Source organism: Aulonocara sp. 'chitande type north' Nkhata Bay, linkage group LG20 (assembly GCF_057382095.1).
Source record: "Aulonocara sp. 'chitande type north' Nkhata Bay isolate Kocher_YH1m ecotype deep benthic linkage group LG20, A_spYH_male_GT1.1, whole genome shotgun sequence".
In the NCBI taxonomy this organism is placed as follows: domain Eukaryota; kingdom Metazoa; phylum Chordata; class Actinopteri; order Cichliformes; family Cichlidae; genus Aulonocara; species Aulonocara sp. 'chitande type north' Nkhata Bay.
The window spans coordinates 19,069,579-19,085,651 of record NC_141363.1 but is presented as its reverse complement, the minus strand read 5'-3'; the positions used below and the strand labels follow the sequence as shown (position 1 = coordinate 19,085,651).

Sequence of the window (16,073 nt, the reverse complement as noted above, 5' to 3'; positions counted from 1 at the left end):
AAGCTGAGGGAGCAGGTACGGCGGACATGTTTCTGTGCGTTTGGGGTCAGAGGTCAAAGCAGAAGGAAGCTGAACCTTCGACCTGCGCCAGATTACACGCAGAGCAGGAAATGATGAAACGGGGTGAGAGGCTGGGAAACGGTCGGCCCGAGCCTCGCTTTAGTTCTTCTTCAGTGTATAAAGCAGCACAGACTGCTCTCTCCCTCGCAGGTCTGAGCTGCGTGCAGAGCTTTGATTTCTGTGCTGTCGTCGGCGCTCTGCTGGGCTGCGGTGGCGTCTCCACAGTGAGTCACGCCGCTGCACAGAGGCCTTCTTTATGTGTCTTAGATCAGATCCTGCTTCCCTCGTAGCGTTCGCTTTGAGCTCCAACAGTCGGAATCATTCTTCCGGCCTCCGCCGCTACGTCCTCTTATTTCTGTCACCGCGTGCTCATCAGGCTTCGTCTTCCTGTTTTCCTCTTTTGTCCGTCGCGCTCGGGGTGAAGCACCGCCCCTGAAGCGCACACAGACGCTGACACACAGCGCACATTTTTCTGTCATTCACTTTGTGTAGTGAGCAGGAAAATGAGGAGGAGGAGGGAGGACTGTGACCTTAATAGGAATGAGAGAGGGAAACTGACGGAGCTGATGTGATGGAGGCAGCGTGCAGAGTTTATCAGGCCGTGTTGATGTTGGCGGCCAAATGAGCTTCAATAAGGTGAATCTCATGTCTACATTACACCTGCACAGGTACACAGCAGCACTCACGCAGCACGTTGTCTGAGCGTGTTCACTACTGCTGACCCGCAGCTCTGTTTTCAGCAGTGCTGCAAACTTCCTGTTCAAATGTTCCAGTATAAAAGTCCAACAGTTTATTCAAACTTACAAAAATAAGATTTAAGTATGACCTCGGTGCACTCCGCTGGTCGTTAAAGCGACTTCCTGCTGCTGGCTGGCTCTCTGCTAGGTCACATGACACTTTATTGTTAGAGAGTTTACGGTGTCTGTGCGCGGCCATCCGTGCACGCCTGCCTTCAGATAAAAGGTAAACATACTTCAGACGGTTTTAAATGTGCAGGCTGGGCCCCACGTTTACAGGTAGCACTGAGTGTGTGTGTGTGTGTGTACGTTAATGATAACCGTCACGTTGGTGTGTGCAAAGTTTTGGGGGTTTTCCAAACACTCGGTGAGCCTGCTGGCACCGTGATGTCCAAACCACATCAATAGCAGGAAGAAAAGAAGGAGCTGCAGCTGGCACTGTGCTGCTGCTACACTCAGGAACAATGGAGTGTGTGTGTGTGAGTATGTGTGTGTGTGTGTGTGTGTGTGAGTGTGTGTGTGTGTGTGTGTGTGTGTGTGTGTGAGTGTGTGTGTGTGTGAGTGAGTGAGTGAGTATGTGTGTGTGTGAGTATGTGTGTGTGTGAGTGAGTGAGTGAGTGAGTATGTGTGTGTGTGAGTGTGTGAGTGAGTGAGTATGTGTGTGTGTGTGCGAGTGTGAGTGAGTGAGTATGTGTGTGTGTGTGTGTGTGTGAGTGTGTGTGTGAGTGTGTGTGTGTGTGTGTGTGTGTGTGCGAGTATGTGTGTGTGTGTGCGAGTGTGTGTGTGTGTGTGAGTATGTGTGTGTGTGTGCGAGTGTGTGTGTGTGTGAGTGAGTATGTGTGTGAGTGAGTATGTGTGTGAGTGAGTGAGTATGTGTGTGAGTGAGTGAGTATGTGTGTGTGTGAGTGAGTATGTGTGTGAGTGAGTGAGTATGTGTGTGAGTGAGTGAGTATGTGTGTGAGTGAGTATGTGTGTGAGTGTGTATGTGTGTGAGTGTGTGTGTGTGTGTGTGTGTGTGTGTGTGCGAGTATGTGTGTGTGTGTGCGAGTGTGTGTGTGTGTGAGTGAGTGAGTATGTGTGTGTGTGTGTGTGTGTGAGTGTGTGTGTGAGTATGTGTGTGTGTGTGAGTGAGTGAGTGAGTGTGTGAGTGAGTGAGTATGTGTGTGAGTGTGTGAGAGAGTATGTGTGTGTGTGTGTGTGAGTATGTGTGTGTGTGTGCGAGTGTGTGTGTGAGAGAGTATGTGTGTGTGTGTGAGTGAGTATGTGTGTGAGTGAGTGAGTGTGTGAGTATGTGTGTGAGTGTGTGTGTGTGTGTGAGTATGTGTGTGTGTGTGTGTGTGTGTGTGTGTGTGTGTGTGTGTGAGTGTGTGAGTATGTGTGTGAGTATGTGTGTGTGTGAGTGAGTGTGAGTGTGCGCGCGCGCGTGTGTGTGTGTGTGTGGGAAACCTGTCCTTCCTCATGTTCGATCTACTACATTTGCAGCCAGGCTGTCAAGGATCAAGTCCCTCAGCTCATGAAAGAACAATCAGTTCAGCTCAGGCGGCGTCCTGTCACATGACCTCACACTGCCATGAACAGCGTGTCCGGCTCTGCGCTGTGTGTGTGTCATGTATGACACGTTGGAGATGTTTGAATGTTGTGGAGACGCAGTTTTCTGTGAGGACGGCCTGTGAGCGCAGATGCCGCCTGAAGCTCTGCAGGACCCTGAGCGCACCTGAAGAAGGCGCGCACACACACACACACACACACACACATGCACGCGCACACACACACACACACATGCATGCAGACGCAGACGCGCACACACGCACGCACACACACACATGCATGCAGACGCAGACGCGCACACACGCACGCACACACACACACACACATGCATGCAGACGCAGACGCGCACACACGCACGCACACACACACACACACACATGCATGCAGACGCGCACACACGCACGCACACACACACACACATGCATGCAGACGCAGACGCGCACACACACACACATGCATGCAGACGCAGACGCGCACACACGCACAGTATTATACTCTAATCACAGTTTATCGAAACACTCGAGCTCCTTCCTCTGCCATCTCCTCCTCTTTCTATGCCTTCACCTCCTTCATCCTGTTAACCTCCATTTTCACCTCCTTTCCTCCTCCTCCTCCCTCTCTGGGAGTTTTATTTCAAACTGTATTCATGGGTCTATTATTAGGTTTTTTCCATCTTCCTGTTTTTACCTGTAATAAACATTCCACTGCCACACATACGAGGAATGAAGACACGCGCGCACGCACGCGCGCACGCACGCACACGCACGCAGACACACACACCTGTCCAGAGTGACTGTACACTGTAACATCCCACTGTGTACAAAACACAGACAGCTGTGACTGATGGTGAAGTATGAGCTCATGCAGTGAATCACATTCTTCCTACAGTTCATCGAGTAGCTGTCAGTGCTCTTCATCTCCTCCTCCTCCTCAGCCTGAGACATGCACAGAGGTGGATTCATGTGTTACAGATATGACAGGAAGGCCTTAAACCTGAGTATTTATGATCATCCTTCTCTTTTTCCTCCTTTACAGCACCGAGTGAAACCTGTTGGCTTTCTGTGGACGTGGTGTTTTCATTTTCCATAACACAGGGATATACCAGTAATTACATTACAGTTACAATTATGTTGTGACTCGTGTTACAAAGGTCTCTCAGTTACCTGCACGCCGGGCTGAGGGCGACGCCCGTCAGTATATTAGTGTGAAAATAATCAGTAACTTCCATTTTGAGGGACCACATCTTCAGGAAACTCGACTTAAACATGAGCTAAGGTCATGAGGTCAAATCCACCCGAGATTTTCAGTACGTGCACCTATGGTATCAACTTCAAAATCCTACATTGCTGTTCTCAAGTTATAGTGTTCACAAAGTCGGGGTCCCCGCTGCCGGCCCACCCAACCGCCCGGTGGAGTGACGAAAACGTCCCCGTCTTACGACAGAGAGCTACGAACATCCACGTGTTTTCAGTCAGCTGATTGTAGTGCCAGGAGGAAAATGTTGGCGTGTACAGTGATACAGTTTTCAAACAGTGCAGATATGGACATTACTTTTATTTTTATTGAACAGGGACAATAACAGGACAAGAGCGCAGCGGTGAAGTGCAAACTGCATCCAGGACACAAACATCTGTATTACACTGCTAACATCTGTACAGACAGCATGCTAACACTAAGCTAGCCAAGAACCCAGAGTGATGTTAAAGCTGAGCAGACTCCAGTCCAGCAGCCAGAGCCTGAACTCCAACAGGTAACAAGCTGATGAGCAGCCGGGCTCTTTCTACCTGTTTCTATAGCAGCATCACTGTGACAGCTACAACATGTAGACGATGGTCTGCAATACATGTCTGGCAGCCCTGGTAGGACCGCCAGAGTCTGGTTTCTCTATTAGAGGGAGAGATAAGGAGGAAGAGGAGGGTGTCAACGAGGAGGAAGAGCAGAATACAAAAGATAGGGAAGCAGAGATAACAGGAGTCTGGGCTATGTGAGAGAGAGAAGTGAAGGAGGAAGATGTGACCGTATACATTTCTGCCTGCATGGAGCTCGAGATCAGGATTTCACCATTTCACTGAACACACACACACACACACACACACACACACACACACACACACACACACACACACACACACACACACACACAGAGGAGAGGCAGCTCTGCGGGTTCAGACAGGCTGCCTCACATTCCTCTCTCCTTTATTCAGGTGGGGGGTTAGATGGGCACACACACACAGACACACACACAGCGCCCACCTACGTTCTTTCAGGACAAAAGTAGAACCTGAAGTCCCTCCCCCTCCGCTCGCTCTCCCAGCAAACACCGCCGATCCGCGGCCAGAATCACCTCCCGACTAAACATAAGAGCTGCAGGTTTCAGTGGTTTGTTCGTACGTTTGTCATTAACAGACGTGTCACATGCAAAAACACGCTGAGACATAAAGACAACGAAGGAAGGAAAACCAGCACAAACAGGCTGCGCAGCACCCAAACATCAGAATCACACTTTTTATGTTTTTATGACCTTTTTCAGACATGAGTCGGTAAAATATTTAAACTGAACAGAAGCTGAAATGATGAAGTTCATTTGTTTACAGCTCTACAGGAGTGTGGATTTAATCACACTTTTAATCATCTTTGATGTGGACTTCTGCTTTGCTAATAACACTGAACACAACTACCCACAATTCACTTTGTTTGAATTAAAGCAGCGAGGCAGGAGCGACTTGAGACTGTCCTCAGTCTGAAGCCGTGTGGTAATAACACGAGTCTGAGTTGTGACCTTGTGTATGTCAGTCCCCTCCTTTCTTTTTGTTTGACCCTCCTTTTGTTGTCTTATGTTCAAATGTCTTTGTCTATAAAAACGGTAGCACGATGACGCTCCTCAGCTCATTTTAGAGCGCCATCCTCAGTTCACACTGAGCCAAGATGGCAGCGAAGTCACAAAACCTTCCTGTGTGAGGATGATTAATGTTTGCAGGTAGAAGGTGACTTCTACAAACCCTCCACATCGATATGGGGCGCCGCCGCCTCCCTCTGTCCTTCTCTTTCTGTCGTTCATTCAGATGATTTCAAATGATCGTCGAAGATGTTGAAACGGTACAGATCAAATATGTCATTCCTGCATCGCTCCAACAAGCTCAGACAGACTTTTAAAAACCACTTTGGAATAATCTCACAATCTGATCCATCCTAACCCCACACGCTACTCAAAATTCCCGCGGGAACTGAAACGTTGCAGCTCTCCTGAGGACAGAGGACAGAGCTCTGGAAACGTTCGGCACCACAGAAGAAGAAGGAGAGCAGCCGACACAGGGAGCAGACCTACCTGTCCGAGGTCCAGCGTGACGTTCACCTCGTTGAACTCAGTGCTGCGGGACAGCGGCGGGCTCTGCCACCATCGCTCCGTCCCGTCGATGGCGTTGGTGATGGGATGGGCGCGGTCGCTGTGGCCCTGGCTGCAGATGTCGCAGTACTGCCCCTGAGAAGAAACAGAAATCAATCATCCTGTTACACCAGCTGTTTGGGGAACATCTGCCCATGAAGCGTCTCAAAGCGCCTCTTCGGCTGATGACAGGACAGCAGCGTTCCTCATGGTGGGGTCACGGCTGCTCCAGAACAGCACCGTGACATAGAGCTGCCACAAACGATTATTCTGATAGTCGACTAATCAGATCATCATCCATTAGACGTAAAACTACAGCTTATTGCACCAGCAGCATCTGCTCTTATATAACTATCATTAGCTTACAGCTTTAAGTGTTTCAGGTCTGTGCTAACTAAAAATAAAGACAAGATGATAGTTTATTAAACTTTTAATGAAATTTGCAATTGTTTCGGTGAAGTTTAATAAACTCCTTGCTATCTAAAATATAACAGGACACCGGAGTATATTCTCGAGCATCTCACACTTCTGATAATCAGCTGTCTGCTTGATGTTTATTCAGCTGTGTAAAAACTATAACTTTAATCTCAGCCAAACCGATTTACTCAGGAACAAATAAAATACTAAAAAGCCAAACAACATTTTTAAGTTATCTAAGTGACTTATATGTTTAACCTGAGTCGCGAAAGACGGCGGTGGGCTTGAAAACGATTTGCGGGGAGTCCGGTGTTCTCACGGCTCTAGTTAGCCTAGCCCCCGGCTAGCTATCGAGCTAGTGGGTAACAGACGTCTCCGAAAATGTCGGAGCGCTTTTGAAAATATGCGGTGTCCTGATAAACTGAGCAGATATTTGAGGTTTACACAGCTACATTCCTGCCTGAAAATATGTTAAACGTTTATTTTGTGACCCAGAAAGAATAATAAGAGTAATATTAAAACTAACTAGCTACCGCCATTGTTGACAACTGAGCTGGGCTGCGCTATGAATTCTGGGATAGGTTGGGCCTCGAAGTATACACCCGACCCATCCTTCAAATCTGGGGAAATAAAGACCGCATTTGTCGGAGTCTTCGAATTCGAATGGACCGTCTTCGTCGTGTCGCTGTAACGTAGTCGGCCTACAAATGCGGCCTCAGGAGGATGCGGTTCCTGAATTTGGACACAGCTACGATACCGGACACAGCTTCTTCTTCTTCTTCTTCGGGGTTTAACGGCATCCTTGTACATGCAGTGCTGCCATCTTCTGTTTCAGTCCGTTATTACACTCTTAAATCCTGCTACTTATTCCTGCGACTTTTGGGATCTTACAAAGCTTCAAACGAGGCGTCGACTATTAAATCAGTCGTTGATTCTGATAGTCGACTAATCGTGGCAGCCTTAACCGTGATTCTGTTTTTCCTTTTCATTCATATTTCCTGTTTCTGGGAGGTTTTGCGCATTAACTCGTGTTCTAAACGCTTTGCCTGCTGGATTATTTTGGGCCTTTCCAGCACACCATTAGCCGGAGCAACGACCAAGCACGCATAATGTAAGGTTAATACAGCACGGTGGTGGGTTTAGGTGGGGGCCGGCTGCAGGTAGCTCCACAGTGCACACGCCCGCTGCAGACGTGACACCCACTTCGAGTCCCCGTTTCTGTCCTGGTGGTCCGCTCGGCCGTTTGGCCCAAAGTAAGCATTAGCATAAACTCAACAAGTGCCGACCTGAACAAAAACCCAGGTCAGGGGCCGTTATCACAGCAGGTCCCTGAGGTCAGAGGTCACGTCTCTGTGGCTCAAACCATCCCCCACTGTTTGATGAGCTGTTAGAGCTGAGCTGTGACACCAGAGCGCCGTTAGCTTTCGGTCAACAGCACGCTCTGCTGCAGGTCTCAGATCTGCTCACACGCCGGCCTCTGCCTCGTGGCTTTATTTGTCATTAGAAGCCAGAAAACCAGCAGCTGCTGATGCGACACAGAGAGCTGTGGATCAATCATGAAACTTCAGCTGAGCACAATGATGTGATCTGTTTTTTGCCAACACGCATTGTCTAACTGAAAACCTGCACGGAGTCACTCTCCTGCCGACCCTTTGGCCCAAAGTAAGGTTTAAGCATCTTTTCTTCCTGAACACTAAACTTCTCCCCTCACACGTCTCTGACTGAGCGCTGCTGTGTCTCCGTCTCTGCTCACTAGAGCGTGCTCGCCGCCTCGTACACCTCCTGCACATTTAATGAATAAAAACACTCCCACATCGTGCTGTCGGGACACATTGTGTGTGTGTGTGTGTGTGAGAGACAGTGGAGCGACCTGGCTTAGAGGCCCCGCCCTCTCAGGCCAGCAGCCCTTGACCACATTTTTGGGGAACGTTGTTCCTGCAGCAGTGTCCGAGGATCAGGACGAGCTGCATAAGTACTGGGGCGTGCGCTCAGTGTGGAGGAGGACAAACAGCAGCTGAATTCAGGCAGTAAACTGTAAAATGAGGTCTTCCTGTGCCCCCCGCCCCCCACGGAGGAATGTGCCTCAGGCTGCAGGTTTCTCTGCTCTGCTGCTTTCATTCTTTCTCCTCATCCTCCACCTTTATCTCCACCTCTGATCTCTGTGAACTTCAGTCTGAGCCTAACAGCCATCACTCCTGACTTCTGCAAACTCAACGTGAGCTGATTTTTATTTTTCCCCCCCAAACTCGATAATCTCGCGGTAAGATGGCGGGCGAGCCTGCTCTGATTGGACGACAAGGGTCAGTCACTGTGAGGAATGCAGGGACAGGTGGGAGAGAGAGGGCAGTGAGTGTGCAGGTTATCACCCGCAGAGCTGCTGTAATGGTTAACCTGCTGATGCTGTTCATGAGCCTTTGCACTGATGAAAAACACACACACACACACACACACACACACACACACACACACACACACACACACACACACACACACACACACACACACACACACACACACACACACCTCTCTGCTTCCTTAAATCAGAAGAAGGGCGAAGTAGAGCCAACGAAGCCGAGCGTGACATAACGAGCTGGCAGCAGCTTTGTGCACACCGCCGACCTCCTCTGCTCTTCAGCGAGGAAGAGGAACCAGGTTACAGAGACACGTCCACAACTCAGCTACTTCATTTCTGTACTTCAGGTTTTTTTATGGAAGTTTATTCTTTAGAAACATGAAAATCCAGGTTCTGCTTTTGTGTTTCCATGAGAACTTCACACGTCACACATCTGAAAATAAAACAACTGGAAATATGGACCATGAAGTCCTGGATGAATCACCTCAGTTCCTTAAAGTGCTTTCTACTGTAAGGTAAAGACCCTACAATGATGGAGGCAGACCCCAACCATCAGACAACCCCTTCTGAGGAGGGCCGAGTACAATAAGCTCAGTTTGATCTGAATTAAGAAGCAGAAAGTTAGCGGCCATCCAGGTCTTTATGTCTTTAAGACATTCCTGCAGTTTAACTCATTGGTGTGTGTTATCTGGCTTCATGCACAGATAGAGCTGGGTGTCATCTGCATAGCAGTGTAAATGTATGCTATGTCTTCTAATGATGCTGCCTAAGGGAAGCATGTATAATGTAAACAGAATTGGTCCTAGCACTGAACCCTGTGGAACTCCATAATTAACCTCAGTGTGTGAAGAGGACTCTCCATTTACATGCACAAACTGGAGTCTATTAGATAGATATGATACAAACCACTGCAGCACAGTACCTGTGTTGCATCTTCAAAAAATAAAAATACAATAACTGAGACTTGCAATGAAGTATCGTTGCAACTGGTTTACTGAACCTTCTTTTCAGTGCAGGTACAGAACATGAGTATCCATTTTCTTACTGCCCCCTACAGGACACACTCTTCTTCCACTTCCTCACAACATTAATGTAACACAGAACTAATACTGCCTCTCCTGGCGTTACCATTGTAACGACACACTCATTCTGTTTCTTTCAGATGAATAACAGGAACTTAGGGTGTAGGTATCTATGAATAACTATTATGCATACTCATATATTTATATAACCAACTAATTTCTTGATACCACAACCTGTAACACCTACAGCTGCTCTAATCGCTGTAATTCATGAACAAACTGCAGGATTTGATTATTTTCGCACTGCTAAACTTACAGAACCCGCTGGTGTGAGATTGATGTGTCAGTGTGAAAGGTCCTCAGTTTATTACTTATTATTACTCTATTTTTGTATTACAAGATAAACCAGCTAAAAGAAGGTTTTTGGCTTCAGTGTGGAGGGGCCGCAAAGGGGAGGAGCTAACTTGAGAGGATGGGTGAGGGGCTGCCACCAGACTCAGTTTTAGATAAAGAAGGATTATTTTAAACTGTGAGTCATGCAAAGCTCCGCTGACACAGACAAAGAGTAAACGTGAGCTCGGGTGAAGTCTGGGACTGCTGCTCACGCTTACACGGGACGGTTCTCCCCTCTTACACTCACTGATGCTTAGAAACTCAGTCATAAGCCGATACCTTATGATTACACATACGCACACACTGCGTGCTGCAACTACTCAGAGTGACGCCACGAGCACCTGCTTCAGATCTACACCTCACAGCGACTCACCTGGATGGTCTGGCTCGGGTCTCCGGACACCGGGCCCCCGACCAGCTTGCAGTACAGGTCCTGGACGCTCCTGCCGGTGTCGTCCTCCCCGCAGGTCGCCGTGGCGGTGATCTTCGTGCCCTCCGCCAGGTTAAAGTAGGGCGGGTGGAGGCTGTATCCGTTCACCCCGTTGGTGGGCAGCTCCTGGGCCGAGGCGAGGCGCCAGCAGCAGGTCACCAAAAGCAGCCACAGCAGCTCCGAGAGCCGCGCAGGACCGCTCACTATCATCCCACCTGCCCGACAAACTCCAGGAGCAAGCTTTGAGACGGGGTGGCGAAGTCTTAGAAAGTTACCGAGGCTGTGAGGGGGGGGGGGTCAAAGCTTCTGCGGGACCGGAGCGCGTGAAGTGAAAAAGCCGCAGAGAGGAAGAGGAGGCGCTGAGTCCTGGAGCGGAGCGCACAGCTTTCTGTCCTCTCCGAGAGTCGCTCCAGCAGGAACACTCAGTCCTCCCCCTCCCTCCCTCTCTCTCTCCTCACCCTCCCCTACCCCCATCTCTGGCCCGGCCCCAGAGGAGGAGGAGGGCGCAGAGCTTCCTCGTAGGCCTGCGGCCAACTGAAGCTGATTTTAGTGGCTGAAGACTCGAATTTATGAGTTCTTGTTAGATAAACCATGTACCTGTTTGATGTCTGAGGTCTGGTTTTAGCAGCACGAATCAGAGTCCAGATCTGAGTGTACATGAAACATCTTTGATTAAAATACTGATTGTTGTGTAAAAACAGACACGTGATTTAGTAAGACTGAAAGGTGCAACCTCAACCAGAACACAGGAAACAGCTGATGGAGAATGACACCTGCGCAGGCCTCAGAGACGGAGCCTCGGAGACGGAGTACTTTAACCTGTGTAGTACTTTAACTTGCAGTAGTTTAATTTGAACTTGAAGAAAGTGTCTTTCCTCAGTGTGCTGCATCACGTGATCCAGGGAATTACCTGCCCAGGTAATAAAACTGTTGCTGAAATCTGTTTATGAGCGCCGATCAAACTCCATTCGCAGATTGAAAACGGAGCGAGCGGCCGTTCACTGGAGCCTAGTTAAAGGTCAAAGCTGCAGGCAGCTGTGCTTGTGGACCTCTGAAGCTTCTGTCGTGGCTGTGTCATTCTTCTTCTGTGGTTATAATCCGCCCTCCTTGCTCTCTGCCTCCTGGGAGCTGGGGCAGCGTCTCTCAGACATTTGGCTAGTCTGTGTTTGGCATCCACAGAGACCTGCAAATCAAACCTGGAGCTCCGCCTACGTGAGCGCTCTGTTAGTGCAGTGACCTCACAGCAGCCATATTATTGGTCACGTGATGTCATTAAAAATGCTCCAAAAGGCTCCAACAGCACAAAAACGGTCCACAGGTCCAGCTTAGCCTAGCAGCTACAGCCATCTGTGTCACCATCCACCTGTCAGTCACAGAGGCCACGCCCTAAAATTACAAACCTTAAACCAGGCGTGTTACACAAACACCCTCCCCGTACAGGTGTGACTATGGAGGAAATGATCCACAGAGACCCAACAGTTTGTGTATCAGGCTGTAAAGTTTTAACATGACTCACTGCTGCCTCTGCTGGACGTCAGAAGAACCACAGGGTTGATGGGAAACACCTGCAGAGCTGAGTGTGTTTCTCATGGAGCGCTGCCATGTAATTACGTGGCTCCAGGAGCCACTTTAGAAGATTAAAGAGTTTTTCCCACACTCTCAAACACACAGATAAAAGGTGCTCAGGTGAGTCGGGCACAGTTCATACTGAACAGGTAGCTTTGGTTCAAGTTGCAGAGGTTCTAGTGTAGAATAGCCGTGTATTGTCCTTGTACACGTAGAACAAAACTGTGGCATGAGAAGTTTAGGCAACACAGGAAGAAAACACTGAGCATCACTGCTGTTCGGTCTCACACAGGAACACAACACCTCCACAAGTCAGTATCAGGTAGCCCCGCCCACATTATGCTATTCTGTAATCTGCAGAACATACAAATTAGTACTATGACAACACACACACACTCACAAACAACAGGTGGGTGAGGCTGCGGTCCACGACATCATCCAGAGCCAGGAGTGCGAAAAACTGTGATAAACTGAGTGTTTAGAGCAGTCTGAACACGTGAGCTCATTACTAGACAGGAAGTGAGGAGAAGAAAAATCGGTCCATGAAGAGTTACTTCCTGCGTGGTGTTTGCTGCAGGAAATGGACTCTTAATGAAAGGAACGCGAACAAGAGAGGAGGGAGAAATAAAGTGTGAAAAACTCACAGCGAGCCAAACACAGGAAGAGAAGAAGAAGAAAGAGGCCTTGGCGTTTCACCTCACTAATCCTGTCTTTCTCCCTGAACTCTATAACTAATCTACTTCATGGTTACCACAGAGACCAAAGGAGGAGCGAGGGATAGGTCACATGTTGTCATGGAAACTGCTAACTGCTCCATCAATTGAACCCACTCACCCCCGCCTCCCCAAACACACACACAGATGAAGAGGTCTGTGTGCAGCGAGGAACAAAGTTTGAAGTGAGCAGCGAACTGAGCTTCATTCAGGCTCTGATCCAGAGGTCAGCCCCAGAGACGCGTCCGACATCCACGAGGTGTCCGCATCCTCCGAATAATGAGCTTCTGGCAGATTCACAGGAACACCCAGGGGAACACTGCAGAGCGCTGCGTGAAATAAAAACGGAATGAAATCATTTCCGACTCTCATCAACCCAAATTTATTCACACCACAGAAAACATTTAAAGGAGAAAATGAACCATTTCAATAAAGTTTGACTTTGATGGCGGCAACACGTCTGTAAAAGTTGGGACGGGTCGACAAAATGCTGAAAACTGAGAAGAGAAACAGCCGGAGGAAGATTTATCAGGTGAGCTGTCAGCAGCTGGGTCACCCTGTTCACCGAAGTCTATTTACCAACATACGTAAAGATATTACACATAAAAATACACAGAAACATTGGAAATCAGTTTTTGGCACAACACCGGTGTCACAGAAATGTCATGTGATGTGTTTACTGTCACCATTGTGCTCATCTAGATTTGACACAGCAGGGTTTGAGAGGACAGAGACGGGAAGTGAACGCCACCGTGTCGTATTTGTGACGCAAACAAAGCCCAGACGTGTTTATTTGTGTTCATTTGGGCCAGAGCGGCCTGCTCTCAGCGCCGTGTGTGTGAGCAGGTATGGACATGTCCGCCTCTTTGTTTCCTACAAGAAAAGCCTTCAAACACACTCCTGGTGGCCTCCTCCTCCTGAGTGCTGAGGACACGCCTCCCACAGGAGGAGGGGGTGACGGTGGGTTCACCTGTACAGCAGGTCAGACAGTCGGAGGCTCTTTGTAACAGGATTAAATCTGTGACCAAAATGTTTCAGTGAGTTTACACAGCAGGCTCCGCCCACCCCTGCCCTCCTCTCCCGTCTGCTCCTCCTTTGCTTTGAAGTCTAAAGAGACAAAGAGATGAGCCGAACAGAGACAGAGATGATGGAAAGACAGATAAAAGGGAGGAAGAGCAGGAGGTGAGGAGGTGAGGGAGTGCCACGAGGAGAACGTAGGAAGAAAGACTGGGAGGAGCCGTCGCAGCTGCAATAAAACCTTGACAGAGACACGGCTGGGAGGGGTCTCAGGTACCTGCTTCACGTTCAGAACGTTGTTTGGCGAGCTGCAACTCGCTCGGTGCCAAAAAGACTCAGACACGACCCAGCTTCAGCTTTTTCAAAAAACCCTTTAATCAGCTCAGAGTCAGACGAGCGCAGCAGAAGGTTTCCCCTCTGATAACGAGGCCTTAGCACAGGGGTGGGCAATCCCAGTCCACGAGGGCCGGTGTCCTGCAGGTTTTAGAGCTCACCCTGGGTCAGCACACCTGAATCACATCAGTTCGTTACCAGGCCTCTGGAGAACTGCAGGACATGTGGAGGAGCTAATTTAGCCGTTTAAATCCGCTGTGTTGGTTCGAGGACACATCTAAAACCTGCAGGGACACCGGCCCTCGTGGACTGAGATTGCCCAGCCCTGCCTTAGCATCAGCTTATTATTATCATCAGTGTTCCAGTAACAAGGAAATATGTCCATGAAAGTGAAACAGCTGTTACTGGGTCAGCTGACCAAACAATCTATTCATTTTTGTCTGCAGCTCCAGCCGCTCAGCTTCATGGTTCTGTTTTTTATCTGGGAAATCATTTCTGCTTTTTGGATAAAACATCTGATTTTCATGGAGAACACTCAGAAGATTCAGATTCACAGAGCCGTGCGAGTGACCCTGAAGGCCTCGGGGAGACATACCTGGCAGCCCCAGAGGAGGAGGAGATGCTAGCCACCTGCTCAGAGGCTCACCTGAGGGACAATAAAGTGTGGGAACAGAGCCGTAAACCGGCCTCATTACAGACCCTGAAACCACACGACGCCCCTCTGTGACCTCACATTCCCTCTCTAACCTCTCATTTCATTGGCTCACGTCGTCCTTACAGCCAGGTTGGGGCAGACGGTCACCCAAACATTAAAGGGCGCTGTAACGGAGCTTCTCTCCACTCTTCTTTGCGTTTCATTGTGTGTGATCGTCCTCAGCAAGCAAGTTTCTACTGAGACAGACATGAAACTCTGGTTTGATGTGAGAAGTTCAGTCCCAGCTTTTCACATTTAACCTTGACCTTTGACCTCTGCAGAGAGGCTTGAGGATCCAGACTCTGATGAAGAACGGAATCTTTAAATATCACCATCATCTTCTTTTGCCCTTCGGCCCCACAAACAGATGCTGAGCACTGTTCAGGTCTGGGTGAAGAGGAGGTGCACCTCCAGAGCTGAACACCTAAACACACCTCTGAACACCGTGATGACGTAAAATAGAGTTGGATGTCTGGAAACCAATCTTGGTCTCGAGACCACTTTTACCTGGTCTTGGTCTTCTTGATCTCAGATCCCTCAATCTGGTCTTGAGTCAACCATCAGCGGAGCGGGGGGGTGTCATACTGGGCTTAGGCCCGGGTCATCTTTTCGGGGTCTTTTGGAGTGTAATTTGTTTCATAGTTAGAGGCCTGACTGACAGCTGTATAAAACAAAAACTACACACAATACTCGAAGCACATAGCGCACAGTCGTAAATTCCCCCTAATTTTGGTATGATCCGAGCTCAGGCACTGGGCGACTGAGCACAGCACTGACGCCTGTGAGCGAGGGGGGAGAAGCTGCTGCCTGCCAGTGTGCTGCAGACAGAGGAGAGCTTAAGTTTGAGCAGCTACCAAAGCAAATCATTCGTACTGAACTAATAATGTAAATATGACGGTGCATCACGAAAGACTGATATCAAACGGATCACTTGACCCATATTACGTTACTCGCTCTTCCAGCGAATCAACAAATGGCGAAATGAAAAGCCGAACAACAACAATCCTGGTTCTTTAGAGAGTCTCAGCTTACATGTGTTTATTTCATATTTTCAGTTGTTTCCCTCCACGGCTAAACAAACCGGTTTCAGTAATGCACTGATATACAAGAATGGACATAAGGAGCTTCTTTCAAAGAAAAAACTCAGGTAGATGTTATTTTATTTATCATGCTTTGTATGTTGTTCAGTATATTTCTATGCAAAACAACAGGAATTTCTGGGTCTGGTTGAATTGGGGTTTAGTCCTCGTGTCTTGATACAGCCCAACTTTGTTCTGCCTCACTGCTTAATTAGAAAACTAGTTTAAGGTGTCCTGCATATGTGGTATATATTTTTCCCTATATGAAGTCATTCTTTTTTGAACAAAACTCAAAACAGAGCCTGACAATCTTTCAGTCATTTCTACCC

At 48.6% G+C, this 16,073-nt stretch overlaps 2 protein-coding genes across 4 annotated transcripts in view; one reads left to right on the top strand and one right to left on the bottom strand.

Moving 5' to 3' along the window:
* The window catches only part of lama5 (laminin, alpha 5), a 72,977-nt gene extending 62,234 nt beyond the window's left edge, over positions 1-10,743 (bottom strand). For all 3 annotated transcript variants that reach the window (XR_015126587.1, XM_086276860.1, XM_086276861.1), the window contains exons 1-2: positions 10,286-10,743; positions 5,671-5,823 (exon numbers count right to left, since the gene is read on the bottom strand). Coding sequence is in view for 2 of the 3 variants with exons in the window: in XM_086276860.1 (XP_086132986.1) it covers positions 5,671-5,823; positions 10,286-10,552 (420 nt within the window). In the remaining variant the exon portion in view is untranslated. The remainder of the gene's footprint in view (positions 1-5,670; positions 5,824-10,285) is intronic.
* LOC147305434 (uncharacterized) overlaps positions 1-16,073 on the top strand; it is a 479,902-nt gene that overhangs the window by 159,652 nt on the left and 304,177 nt on the right. The gene's annotated exons all lie outside the window — the stretch shown is intronic.